Raw genomic sequence first — 13,936 nt, forward strand, 5'->3', positions numbered from 1 at the left:
TCTGTATCATTTGCATTGCACATCAGGATAACAAACTAAACTTTTAGAAACTTTTTCTAAAAGTAATCAAGTTCCTGTAAAGACTTAATGAATACTACTAGTCCAAATTTGACTGTATAAATCTACATACTTGGGGTTTTCTAATTATTACTGTATCTTTCTTAAACATTTTAGTGCACAACCTTTCAGTATAGCAGAAAATCAATTTGATTGGAAGCAGCAAATGAATTTGTGGTTGGGTTGCTTTATTGGAATAACATTTACAAACGATTTTACATATTTTCATTATGAGGGACCTCCCTAAATTAATGGTTTATTGGATTATGAAATTATCATAAATCAGAATAACACTTAACTCATAGAAGTCCTTGAGTGCAAAAATTATTTTTTCAATGTTTTCATTCAATTTGGCATATAAGGGAAATATCCTTTTTATACAAATACCCCCATGCCCAAGATGGGGGGAATCTTTTTTTGGGGGGTCATATATTTATTTGTGTGTGTGTGTTAATCCTTGCAGGTACCTAAGACACTTCAGTGATACAATCCAGAAATCCATATTCTATGATTCTCCTCAAGTAAAATCCGAAAAAGAACCACAGTATTTGTATGTTTTCCCATAGGGTTTAGTACTATTAAAAGCCATATTGTTAACTAGAAACTTAGAGCCAAAGTATCAAAATCATACACTACATTACATTAGGTGTTATAATAGGCTTAGGGATCCCATGGAAACAGAAGCTGCGAAATGGCTGTATTGTGTGTGAGATTTTGGAGCATTTATATTTAGGTGTAATTATTTTTTATTGGTTTAATTTCTTTAATTATTATTTAAGACTTGATTCAGTTGTTTGGTTTTGTTGTACACTACCCAGTCACATTCATGAGAGGAACAGTTATATAAATCTGAAAGATAAATAAACCCTCTTCTACAATCATACATACTAGCAAATCAAAGAAAGCAATGCGGATTATTTGGTAAATGACCAGCCAAATTTTTTAAAAATAGAACTTAAAAAAATAAATATAAAATACTAGGATAACAAAGATAAAACAGATAAATATATAACATACTGTATGTTACTAAAATGGTATGTTGATTGCCTGTGCAAGTGTAAATCTAAGATATTAGAATTTATGAAGTAAATATAAATATATAAAACCTAAAACCAAATAGCTAGATGTATTAAACTGCAATTTAGCTACCGAACAAGTGATAAAAGGTTTTGAATCTTCTAAAAGATAGTTCACATAGAAATCATCTGGCCTTCCTGGAAATTTATGTACCAGGAACAGAATATAAGCAGATCTGATTTCCCTGTAGAATTTATAATGTAATAATGCATGTGAAATTATTTTGATCCCCTGTCATCCCATGATCACGGATAAGTTTGCTCAGTTAATGGGGTTCGGGAATATCTGCCTTGGTAAAATGTCTTTGGTGATAGCTTAGAAAAATGCAATCCTTTTGGAAATAGCTTACTGGTTCCCAAATGCCCTTATTAATCCAACCCAACATCTGCAATGTTGGAGCATCCTATTAACTTAGTCTGAAACTTCACATCCCTTATTCTTTGAGCGAGCAGTTGTTTGGGTTGGTCATATCCTAAAGAAATTAGGAATTGTATAGAAAGCCCTATAATGACAATGTCTGCTCTTCAGGTTCTTTCAGGAAGATGAAAAAATGTCTATTAAAATTAGAGAAGTCAGTACAATTAAAAAGAACGGGACTTTCAGGCAATGGCTTATCATACTCCTCCAAGCCCTCCTTATCTGGATTGCATTTTGGTGCTCCACTATCTTGCACACTCCTCCTTCTTCGCGGGCTTACTTTTTTAGAAAAGCTTTTGACTACTTGAAGACATTTCACTTCTCATCCAAGAAGCTTCTTCAGGACTATCATGATCTGAATGATTGAGAATCTTCATAGAAATGCCTTTGAGTCATTTTCTAGGAATGACCTTTGGGGAAAAATTAGGAACCACAACTACAGTATTGACAAGTGTCTCCTCTTTCTGATACAGAAATTGTATTCCATCACCACCTTAAGAACCAGGTGCAATCTCCAAGGGTCCTTCTCTGACACAATAGGTGTTCAGAAAGAAGTGTGGCAAGATGTATTCTTTGCCCCCTCTCTTTTCAATTTGCACCTCAGCTCAGTGGTGGACTTTCTTCATAAGACAGGTTTCCATGCACCTAAACCTGGTATAAAAATCCCTATACTAATTTATCGTTCATTCCGCCGGGACCTGAATACCTGGCTCTTTGAGCTTTCCGGCCAGGACTGAGAATTTTAATTTTAATTTTATTTTAATTGGGTTTTAATTGGAGTTTAATAGGCGTTTTATTTATTCAAGGACTAAATTTAATTATTTTAATTGTTCTTAACTTTTGTAATTTGTATTGTTATTTTAAATTCCTTGTGAACCACCCTGAGTCCTACGGGAGAAGGGCGGTATATAAGTCCAATAAACATAAACAAACATATTGATGATAAACTCATAGTGATGAAAAGAGCAATAACAGCAATATTTTGTTTGGTACTGCAGTCAAAAATTGCCTGGTTCTGAATTTTGACAAATCTAAAATTCTGGTCTTTGCTAGGAAAGCCATCCAACTATTCTGAAGAGCAAAGCAAATTACTTCATTTGAATATCTTAGGGCTAAAGGCACCTGGAACCTGCATGAGAATCACATAGTGCAGTTAGTGCTTAGGTCCACTCTTGCAGATGTGGTGGACAGTTGAAGCCTGCAGCATTAAAACATTTTTTTGAGGCCAAACCATGGTGCACAAACAGCAATTTATGCAACGAAGGATGCACTGGAAGCAGTACCAACAAAATTTTTGAGATCAATCCTTACTGCTCCCAATAGAAGAACAAACACCTTGTAAAGGCTCAAGATGGGAATACCTGCAATCCAGGCAGACCTGGAAGAGGAAGAGAATAAATTACTAGCAGATTACATTGGCAAGAATCTGCAAAATGCCCCACAATATTATATGACTGCCATGTAAAGTTGTACATACTTGAAGAAAAAATGCATATAGCAGCTTACCTGATAATGTTTGTAGCTGAAAAGCCACCCATGGCTTCCTTCGTTAATCAAGCTGAATCTGATGTGAATATAGAAATATATTTTGCCTGCTTAGCAGAAACCCAAAAACAAAGTTGTGGTTTTAGATTGTTGGAGGCCTCTCACATTTATACTCTCTCCTGGGCTAATCAAAGTGCAAACACAATACTCTGTCAGGCAGGGTTTGGATAGCTAAGCTTACCATGATGGATGAACCATCATTTGTGAGTAATGTTGTGAGTACATTGTGGCTGGCATGCCCAATGTGCATTTATGTTCAGGCAGAATAGGACTTTATGAAGTTATAAAGAGAATGAACTTTTATGGGAGAGGGAGAACATCTAATTATTATGTTCAATTGTTTTGCAACACAAACAGTTAACTCATATGAGCTTCATTAACTTTCTATAATTGAAGTTTTCAGTCTTGAATATTAACTAAACTGTTCATATTTTAAACTATTTCCCTATAAAATTACATAACTGAAGTTCACTAAGCTATTAATGATTTTTCAATATAAATTTAAAAAATTTGAAGAAATACTGAAACTAGATTTGTTTTTTACTTACTGAAACCTGGGCCAAGAATTTATACAGCGATTTGACAGAAATGAAAATTATTATTTTTTCTTTAAAAAGTCATTAATTGCTAGAGTATTTTTGGAAAGATATGGCATTGCAAAGTAATGTTCTTTAGTCTAATTGCTGTTAATTCCTTAGAGGCCAGCCTGATACATTAATTTAAATTGCAATAATAAAAGTTACATGTGTCTCTAGAGTCTCAATTATACCTGAAGGAGAAAATGACATTATTAAACTGCATAGACCTGAGAACAGTGGAAAGAAAGATTAGCTACTTTCCTCTAGCACCAATTATGTTACCCATATATTCCTTTCAACATAATTTCTTAAAATAATCTAATTAAAAGCCTGATGTAAATGGTGTTTTTGAACACTACAGTGTTCAGTTTACTTGAGTTATAACAAAGTGGAATAACTCCACTCTTTTATTGGTAGGTACAATTCCTCTGATGAAGATAAAGTTTTAGAGACTGTACTACAAGTATCTGGAAAGACAAGAAACGTCATTAAATCTAACCTACATTTTGCCCAAGTCCTGCATATATTTTGGAATAAGAACAATATTCAAGGTTTCTAGAGTTTTAGAAAGTAAGAAAGTTTACTATGTAAGTTATGTAAGGTAAAGGTAAAGGTTCCCCTGCACATGCATGCTAGTCGTTTCTGACTCTAGGGACCAGTGCTCATCTCCGTTTCAAAGCCAAAGAGCCAGCGTTTGTCTGAGGACATCTCCGTGGTCATGTGGCCGGCATGACTAGATGCCAAAAGCGCACGGAACGCTGTTACCTTCCCACCGGAGTGGTCCCTATTTTTCTACTTGCATTTTTACGTGCTTTCGAACTGCTAGGTTGGCAGAAGCTGGGACGAGTAACAGGCGCTCACTCTGTTACACGGCACTCAGGATTCGACCCGCCAATCTGCTGACCTTCTGATTGACAAGCTCAGTGTCCTAACCCACTGAGCCACCACGACCCTAGTTATGTAGTCATGTCAAAACATGCTCTTCTTCCTGTTGGGCTCAGAACTGTCAAGAACCTAAATGATTTCTGCAGAATGGAAGCTCACCTTTCCTTCTCCTCCCAAAAGTTTAAATAAAAAGAGCCTGTATATGGGTGCCCTGATGAGAAAGAGGCTCAGTGTCTTGGAAGAATACATGCCTGGAGAGAGATTGATTTAAGAATCTACCAACTTATAGAGAGAAATGAACAGAGCAGGGCTGTCAAACTGCTGGCCCATGGGCCAGGCATCATAGCAAAACTGCACCCACCCCATTGCTGGCAAAGGAAAAAAGTCACGATACGTCGCGACACATCACGCGACATTGGCCAGAACTGTTTAGAAGCATCTTTAGATGCTACACAGCATTTTTGAATATGTCTAAGAGGAAGAAATCTTCAGGAATAATTCTAGACTCCCTGTTGAGGAAAGAACTATGATGTTTGTTCACTCAACATTTCAATCTTTGCTAAAAGCATTTGCCACAAAAATCCTGTAGATATGGTCCCATTTCAATATAAATTTAAAGACTGATGCCACGTTGATCATTGAGTTCAGCCATGTATCAGCTTTGATAGTATTCTTTCTTCAAAACTTTTAAGTACGTTCTATTTGAAACTGGCCATGGTTACTTTAAATTTAAGCAAGGAAACAGCTTTCCTGTTTGGGAAGGAGAACAGGCACTCTCCAGAAACCTTCCCAGAGGACACCCAATTCAATCTCGCCTCTGATCTGTGCTACCCTTTCTGCCTGGACAACGAAAGAAGCAATCCTAACATATAAGCAGCCTGAAGTTATTTCAGTAATTAAGGTGAGAAAGTGAAAGCATAAGCCAGTGAGCACTGTAGAAGATATAGAAATATTTTGAAAGGATACACACGCTAGCAGTTGTATGGATTTGACTTACCTTTTAATTTTTGCTAAAAGGAGGATATAACAATCTCACAACACATTAAGACAATTTTGTTTGTAGCATACTGTGCTGCATGAAACTAACCAAGAAATCATAAATCATAGCTCCATGTGTTGCATGAATAATTCCAATAAAATCAACCAAAAATAGATTTTAAATACTTTGCTTTTCACTAGAAAATGATAACTTTGCATTTTCTTGTTTACTTATAACTTTGATCTGAGAAATTTTACATTATTAATCACACAGTTCAATTGCTGTGGTATATATGCAAAAAACCTGGAAGTTATTTATATATAGTACAATGAAGTAATAGTATTCTCAACTGGTAGTTGATGGAATAAAGATCCTCTCCACTTCAAAAGCACTTGAGTTCCTAAAAAATTATCATTAAAATTTCACTAGTATTTACTCAGGATAAATTATAATTGTTCAGAATAAATTAAAAATAGCTGTAAAAAAGATCATGTCTGAAAAGAAAATCATTAGAAAAGAATACTTGATATTCAGCAATCTATGGCATCTTTTGTAGCAAAAGAGGGCTATTAACTCTGCTAGAAAACTGATTCAATGGACCAAGCCTCTCTCAGAAGAGTCAACCTATCTGTATTTCCGCAAGTTGTAGCTAGCAGAAAGTCCAAATGGGGTCAACTCCATCAATTCCTTAAGAAAACAGCAATTTGGGGCTTGTCTTCTCTTTTGAGTGATTTCCAAACTGTCTATTTGCAATACAGCTGGTTCGGCCCTTACTTTTTTGCATTGGGGTTTCTTTTAGTAAAGGTAAAGCTTTCCCCGCACATGCGTGCTAGTCGTTTCTGACTCTAGGAGCTGGTGCTCATCTCCATTTCAAAGCCAGCGTTTGTCCGAGGACATCTCCGTGGTCATGTGGCCGGCATGACTAGATGCCGAAGGCGCACGGAACGCTGTTACCTTCCCACCGTAGTGGTCCCTATTTTTCTACTTGCGTTTTTACGTGCTTTCGAACTGCTAGGTTGGTAGAAGCTGGGACGAGTAACAGGCGCTCACTGTTACGCGGCACTCAGGATTCAACCCGCCAAACTGCTGACCTTCTGATTGACAAACTCAGCATCCTAACCCACTGAGCCACCGCGTCCCTGGGGTTTCCTTTAATTGATGTTTATTATCAGACTCAAGAGCAGGGTATCAGGACAAAATAACACTTTTTCACAGCTATTTTAAAGGAATAATGAAGAACTTGGGGGGAAATGGGGAAAAATGTGATTCTCAACAAATAAGACATAATATGTATCCAGCAGTTTCAAGACTCTCTAGTTTCTATACATAGCCTTTTAGATATTCATATTCTCAAAACGTTAAATAATGTTGAGTTCCTGTACAGATTGGAGAAATGTTATGGATAAATGAGAACGATGATCTCAAATGGTTAGGGGCGCGAAAGAGAGAAATGCTTGGCAAATCAATTGAATTACAACTACCAGCTTGGGAAAAGTCTTCATATCCGCACAGGAAATTAATATTTTGTACTGCTAGCTCATTAGTACACTTCTTCAGGCTGATGCTACTTTAAAATAACTTATAATCATTAGATGTTCTACCCTTTATCATGTTGCTAAATTTTCTGCAAATCAAACAACTGTTGCACTGAAAGCAATGGAGGCTTTCTCAATTTTTGCTTTAGCAATTTACTCATTACCGGTATTTAGAAGATAATATATGTTAAGGCAAAGTCATCAACATTTGAAAATGATTTCTTTTCCTTCTTCAGGTTAGAGAACAATATAAACAGGACACTTTTGTGAAAAGGTACATTTCCTCACAGAAATCATTTATTGGTTAGATTACACAAATGGCTGCTCATGGTATGATTCTCCAGTTGAAAATAACTCAGCTAAACCAACAGAATATTCATTTATCCAGCATAATATGTAGTGCAAATGCATATTGGAGTGATTCAAATTGACACTGAAGACTCCAAAATTTAAAATATATGAAAAAGCACCTTTTTATAGCATATTTGAGCAGGCAGAAACACCACAGAAATCCAGTGTGAAAAGAATTTAGCACATCCTACTTCAAATTCCCTGATCAGGATCTTTTTCTTAGAACTAGTTAAGGGAGTTAAATATTACAAGGACTAGTCTGTAATATCTGACTTACAGACCAATAAAGCGTGACTTTTTAAAAGGGCCATCTTTTATAAATAGAAATAGTTGCAATGCATAAATTAAACAAACACTTTAAAATGTGGTGTCTCCATTTCTTTTTATAAAAACAAAGGCTTTCATAGAAAGTTCTTAAAATGTGGCTTGAAATGGAATTCGAAAGGCATAAAACTTATTAACCTCAGTATCAATGGGCAAACTCCTTGGTCAGCAAAATCCAAAACCAAAACTTTCCTATGTTGGAATGCTATTAAAAGCTTGGCATTTTCAAGACTGCTTCCAATATTGTTTTGATGAAATCTCTAATATCAGCACAAATCTTGCTCCCACAGTCCTATAGATACATGGCAATATGTTCAGAATCATCTGCCTCTTCCTGTGCTTCTTTCACTATACCTTCTAGCTACTCCAAGTACAGCAATGTGCCAGGAGGAAAAGGCCTTCCCCTCATCCACTAGTTTTCACCGCAAGCTACAAATGTGTATTTAATGGAAAAACTGAAAACAAGGTTTCCGATGCCATTCAATGGGTTTTCTAGGAATTCCTCTCGATTGGACCCGACATGCAGCACAAATGTAGGTGGAGAATTTCACTAAATAGTAACAAGGCTGGGGGAGGCTTGAAAGATTATGCAAATGCAGGAAGCTTAAATTCGTCTTCCACTCAGATTGAGATGTTTAATATTTTCCTTTGGGTTAATATTTCAAAACCTACAAGAAAATTAGCTAGTTTTGGATCCATCACTAATTGGGACGTGTCAAGTTCTGTTTCTTATAAACAAAAACATTCTTTCATTTTCAGCAGATGTGGTTGATTATAAAGTAACTCTCTGATACTGCAGTTTATTCCTAGCAAGCAATTAGAGGTACAATTATCTTCTTTTTATTCGTGGATCATACCTGTAAATTAAGAAAAAATATGTTTAATAAATAGAACCTTAAACTGACTAAAAATCAGACAATTATGAAGAAATAAAGTAACAAGAAATCTTACAAAATATTAAATGGGATAAAGTGAGGTAGCAATTAGGAAACCTGACTACAGTAGAAGAAGTTACTTATTAAAATTCCTACATTAGCCTGGGTGACTTCAGTCCTGCCATAAATGTATGGTCTAACTAATCTTACAAAGTTGTCGCCAGGTTACTATAGGAAGCCAGGAGGAAACCCTGAGATCATTAAAAAGAAGTCTGAATACAATGGTGGTAAACAAGCGTTGGAATTTTATCAATATTTCTAGGTTGGGTGCTGTTGAGTGCAAAAAACCAGAATGACCAGGTCCACACATGAAATTCAATTAACCTGATTTATTGCTATAGTCTATGCACAAGAATTTTCTCAACTAATGCTTGAGACTAACCTGCTCTAACTGCTTAGAATTAGATAAGGGTCAACAGCACTCAAGGAGGGTTGGATTTAGTTCACTTATGGCTATGTAGGAACTCTAGGCTGATTCCTAGATCCAGGTTATGCCATTCCTTCTCCTACAGGTGCATTAATACTGAACTATTCTGATGCTAATGTAAACACGTAACATTAAACCACAGTCTTCCTCTCCACTGAATCTAACATATGAGATTCCAATTTTCATATATTATATCCTTCATAATTTCAACATCATACTTAACATAATTTAAAATTATCTTTCCAAAGTACAGGTCTCCACCCATTGTCCAGGAACATGTACAATTTCAAACAGAACAAAAAACTATTTATAGTGACTGCTTTAATACTCTGGAATAGTGTGGAATCCCATTTAGCTAGCCAGTTAACTGACATACAGGAAATTATCTTTACCACATGCATCCCCCCGTCTGATATTTGAATAGTGATATAGGTTTAAAGCCCCAATTCACTTAATGGAGAACAAAATGGGTAGCAAAAATTAAGGGATAATCAGTAGGGGGGAAAAACCAAGAGTTTCCTTCTAAAAACATACACGAGCAAACACCTTTGGTTTGAAGAAACAGCTACACATGTCATGTATTTATTTACATATTCATCATCATCATCATCATCATCAAAGTTGGAAGGGACCTTGGAAGTCACCTAGTCCAACCCCCTGCTCAGGCAGGAAACCCTATACCATTTTAGACAAATGGCTGTCCAATCTCTTCTTAAAGACTTCCAGTGTTGGAGCGTTCACAGCTTCTGGAGGCCAGTCGTTCCACTGATTAATAGTTCTAACTGTCAGGAAATTTCTCCTTAGTTCTAAGTTGCTTTTCTCTTTGGTTAGTTTCCATCCATTGCTTCTTGTCTTGCCTTCAGATGCTTTGGAGAATAGCTTGATTCCCTGTTCTTTGTGGCAACCCGAGATATTGGAACACTGCTATCAAGTCCCCCCTCGTCCTTCTCTTCATTAAACTAGACCAGGGGTCGGCAACCTAAAAAAGAAAAAGAGCCACTGGGAACCGGTTCCATCACAAATTAAAAAAAGAGGGAGCCGCGTGCGTGTGTCCATGCACGCGCATGCGCAAAAAGGTTTTTTGCGCATGCGCGGACGCACGCGGCTGCCATTTTTTTAAAAATGAGATGGAACCGGTTCCCGGTTGCCCGATGGCGACGGCCCGTCTGCAAAGCTGCCGCTTTCGGCAGCTTTGCAGACGGGCCGTGGCAGCTTCCTCAAAGAGCGGCGCCCCTGCCCATTCCGAGAGGTGCGCGCGCACCTCTCCGAACGACCGGAGGTGCGCGCGTACCTCCGCGCGAATGGGCAGCGGTGCCGCTCTTTCAGGAAGCCCGCCGCGGCCTGTCTGTGAAGCTGCCGAAAGCGGCAGCTTAGCAGACGGGCCGCGGCAGCTTCCGCAAAGAGCGGCGCCCCTGCCCATTCCGAGAGGTGCACGCGCACCTCTCCGAACGACCGGAGGTGCGCGCGCACCTCCCCAAACCTTTGGGGAGGTACGCGCGCACCTCCCCAAAGGTTTGGGGAGGTGCGCGCGCACCTCCGGTCGTTCGGAGAGGTGCGCGCGCACCTCTCGGAATGGGCAGGGGCGCCGCTCTTTGCGGAAGCTGCCGCGGCCTGTCTGCTAAGCTGCCGCTTTCGGCAGCTTCACAGACGGGCCGCGGCGGGCTTCCTGAAAGAGCGGAAACGCTGCCCATTCGCGCGGAGGTACGCGCGCACCTCCGGTCGTTCGGAGAGGTGCGCGCGCACCTCTCGGAATGGGCAGGGGCGCCGCTCTTTGCGGAAGCTGCCGCGGCCCGTCTGCTAAGCTGCCGCTTTCGGCAGCTTCACAGACGGGCCGCGGCGGGCTTCCTGAAAGAGCGGCACCGCTGCCCATTCGCGCGGAGGTACGCGCGCACCTCTCCAAAGGTTTGGGGAGGTGCGCGCGCACCTCCGCCCATTCGGGGAGGTGCGCGTGCACCTCTCCAAACGGGCGGTGCCACTCTCCATTTGGAGAGGTGCGCGCGCACCACTGCCCGTTGGAAGAGGTGCGCGCGCACCGGGCGGCTGGGAGCCGCAAGAGACGGCTCAAAGAGCCGCATGCGGCTCCGGAGCCGCAGGTTGCCGACCTGTGAACTAGACATACCCAATTCCAGCAACCATTCCTTCTAGGTTTTAGTCTCCAGGCCCCTAATCATCTTTGTTGCTCTTCTCTGTATGTTTTCTAGAGTCTCAATATCTTTTTTACATCGTGGTGATCAAAACTGGATGCAGTATTCCAAGTGTGGCCTTACCAAGGCATTGTAAAGTGGTATTAACACTTCACATGATCTTGATTCTATCCCTCTATTAATGCAGCCTAGCACTGTGTTGGCTTTTTTGGCAGCTGCAGCACACTGCTGGCCCATATTTAAGTGATTGTCCACTAGGACTCCGAGATCCCTCTCACAGTTACTACTACTGAGCAAGGTACCACCTATACTATACCTGTACATTTGGTTTTTCTTGCCTAAATGTAGAACCTTACTTTTTTCACCACTGAATTTCATTTTGTTAGATAGCGCCCAGTGTTCAAGTCTGTCAAGATCATTCTGTATCTTAAGCCTGTCTCCTGGAGTGTTGGCTATTCCTGCCAGCTTGGTGTTGTCTGCAAATTTGATCAATTCCCCATCTATCCCCTCATCCAAATCATTGATGAAGATATGAAGAGCACTGGGCCCAGAACAGAGCCCTGGGGCACCCCACTACTGACTTCCCTTCATGTAGATGCAGTTCCATTGATGACTACACACTGAGTATGGCCGGTCAGCCAGCTACAAATCCATCTGGTGGTGATGCTGTCTAACCCACATTTTCTATGTTATCAAGTAGTAAGTTGTGATCTACTTTATGCATCTGTTTACATATGCAAACTTATTTATATAATGCTGATCATTATTTGTTGGTCAGAACAGAAAAACAGCAGTCATGTGCCATTTCACTAAACTGCTAAGAAGAAAAGTGCCACTGACTTCAGTATTAAAAATAAGGTCCTTACCGGAACAGATCATCTGCAAGTGACTCCTCTCTTGTTTGGCAATTCTGCTCCTAGGGGAAAAAATGGTTCTTTAAGAATGAGTAACAAGGACTTTTTAATAACAATTTTAAATAGAGTCATTCATAAATAATATCCTATATTGTACAACCACAATGCTATTTCTGTTCACAATCTTTCCTTCCTACCGCAAACGTGGGCAAATTCAAGGCTTTCCTGAGGATTCCAGTGAATGGGGAGGGGATGGAGTGCAGGGAAGGAGCATATCAGCTCCCTCTGATTTTTCACAATAACTCTTTTTCTATTCCCACTGCCATCCTTGTATGTTGTGTACATGAAATATTCTAATAATTGCACTCAATGTTCTGCTACATTTAGAAAGGATAAGGATTTACCGTATTTTCCGGCGTATAAGACGACTGGGCGTATAAGACGACCCCCTACATTTCCTATTAAATTATAGGGTTTGGGCTATACTCGCCGTATAAGACTACCCCTCTTCCAATGCACACCAAATAAAAATTAAAAAACATCAGATTTGATTTTAATATGGTAATTTTAATTCAAATGCTTATGACATGCAAGTACTTAGTAGGAAAACTGTCACTTATAAACATAAGGCTGTTTGTCATCAAACATGTAAACATAAAACAGTGCAAGTGGATTAAACTTTAATAATAATAATAATAATAATAATAATAATAATAATAATAATAATAATAATAATAATAATTTGGAAGGGACCTTGGAGATCCGCTGCAGTTTTTCCAGCCAGCCTGCCCAGTTCCTGAGTCAAATGTGTCCTTAGAGCTAAGCAGCTGCTCTGGCTACGGCATTCCCCACCTGCCTTTCAAGTTGCTCTTGCATTCCCCACCTGCCTACAGCTGCTCTTCAACTTTAGAAGGAAAGACGCCCAGACCCCAGCCTGTAAAAATCACAGACTGCAGCTTCTACTCCAATTGGTCCCGCTTTCCCTGCGCAGACTAAATGGAAGATCCTCTCCAGGTTTTCCAGCCAGCCCTGTCCCGAAAGTTTCAGCACCCGGCGTATAAGACGACCCCTGACTTTTGTGAAGATTTTCATGGGTTAAAAAGTTGTCTTATACGCCGGAAACTATGGTAATAAAAAAACTAAATTCTACGGTTTTTTAAAAAAAAGAATGTTATTTAGTTCTTGTAATTTTAATAGTTCTTATGTTTATACTTGTTTTTATTGCATTCCAAGCTGCCCAGAGTTGCTTTGGGTAGCATGGATACCATATAAATTTAATAAACAAAATAAATAAAATGGGTTCCTAAGGACTCTTAATCACAGCAAGTATATTTCTAAGAATCATGCTCATAAACATCAATCGTATTCATGGTCAAACTGCCGGCCCGCAGGCCAGATGCATCACGACAAAACCGCGCCCTCCCCATTGCCGGCAATGGGGAAAAAGTCGTGATACGTCGCACGACATCACGTGACGTTGCGATTTTGACATGCCTGCTCTATATAGTTGAGGTGTGCTATCTTCTCAGAGAACATTGTATCAAACAGCATTGAGCGTGCCTAGATCAGGCACTCTCAAGAATTAGTCTAACCTCTGAGCACATGTTATCTGCGATTCCTGATTTATTTAAAACACTACAGTATTTTACTATAGGCATTCACTTACTATTTTTCTTGGCTTACAAAATACATACATACATACATACATATAATACATAGAGCTATATACTATGTCCAAGCCTTCATTGAACCACAAGACATATTCCTAAAATTTTTGTTCAACAAAATTATCAATAACTTTAAAAAGTGATCCTAAATTAGAGTCTTG

The 13,936-nt window shown here is 39.3% G+C and overlaps 1 protein-coding gene across 1 annotated transcript in view; it reads right to left on the reverse strand.

Moving 5' to 3' along the window:
- Positions 1-7,348: 7,348 nt before the first annotated feature.
- NBN (nibrin) overlaps positions 7,349-13,936 on the reverse strand; it is a 41,481-nt gene continuing 34,893 nt past the window's right edge. The window contains exons 15-16 of the mRNA XM_081323009.1: positions 12,121-12,170; positions 7,349-8,605 (exon numbers count right to left, since the gene is read on the reverse strand). Coding sequence (XP_081179135.1) covers positions 8,578-8,605; positions 12,121-12,170 — 78 coding nt within the window. The 3' untranslated portion in view covers positions 7,349-8,577. The remainder of the gene's footprint in view (positions 8,606-12,120; positions 12,171-13,936) is intronic.

The sequence above is a fragment of the Vipera berus genome (assembly GCF_964194415.1).
Source record: "Vipera berus genome assembly, chromosome: 3".
Classification (NCBI taxonomy): domain Eukaryota; kingdom Metazoa; phylum Chordata; class Lepidosauria; order Squamata; family Viperidae; genus Vipera; species Vipera berus.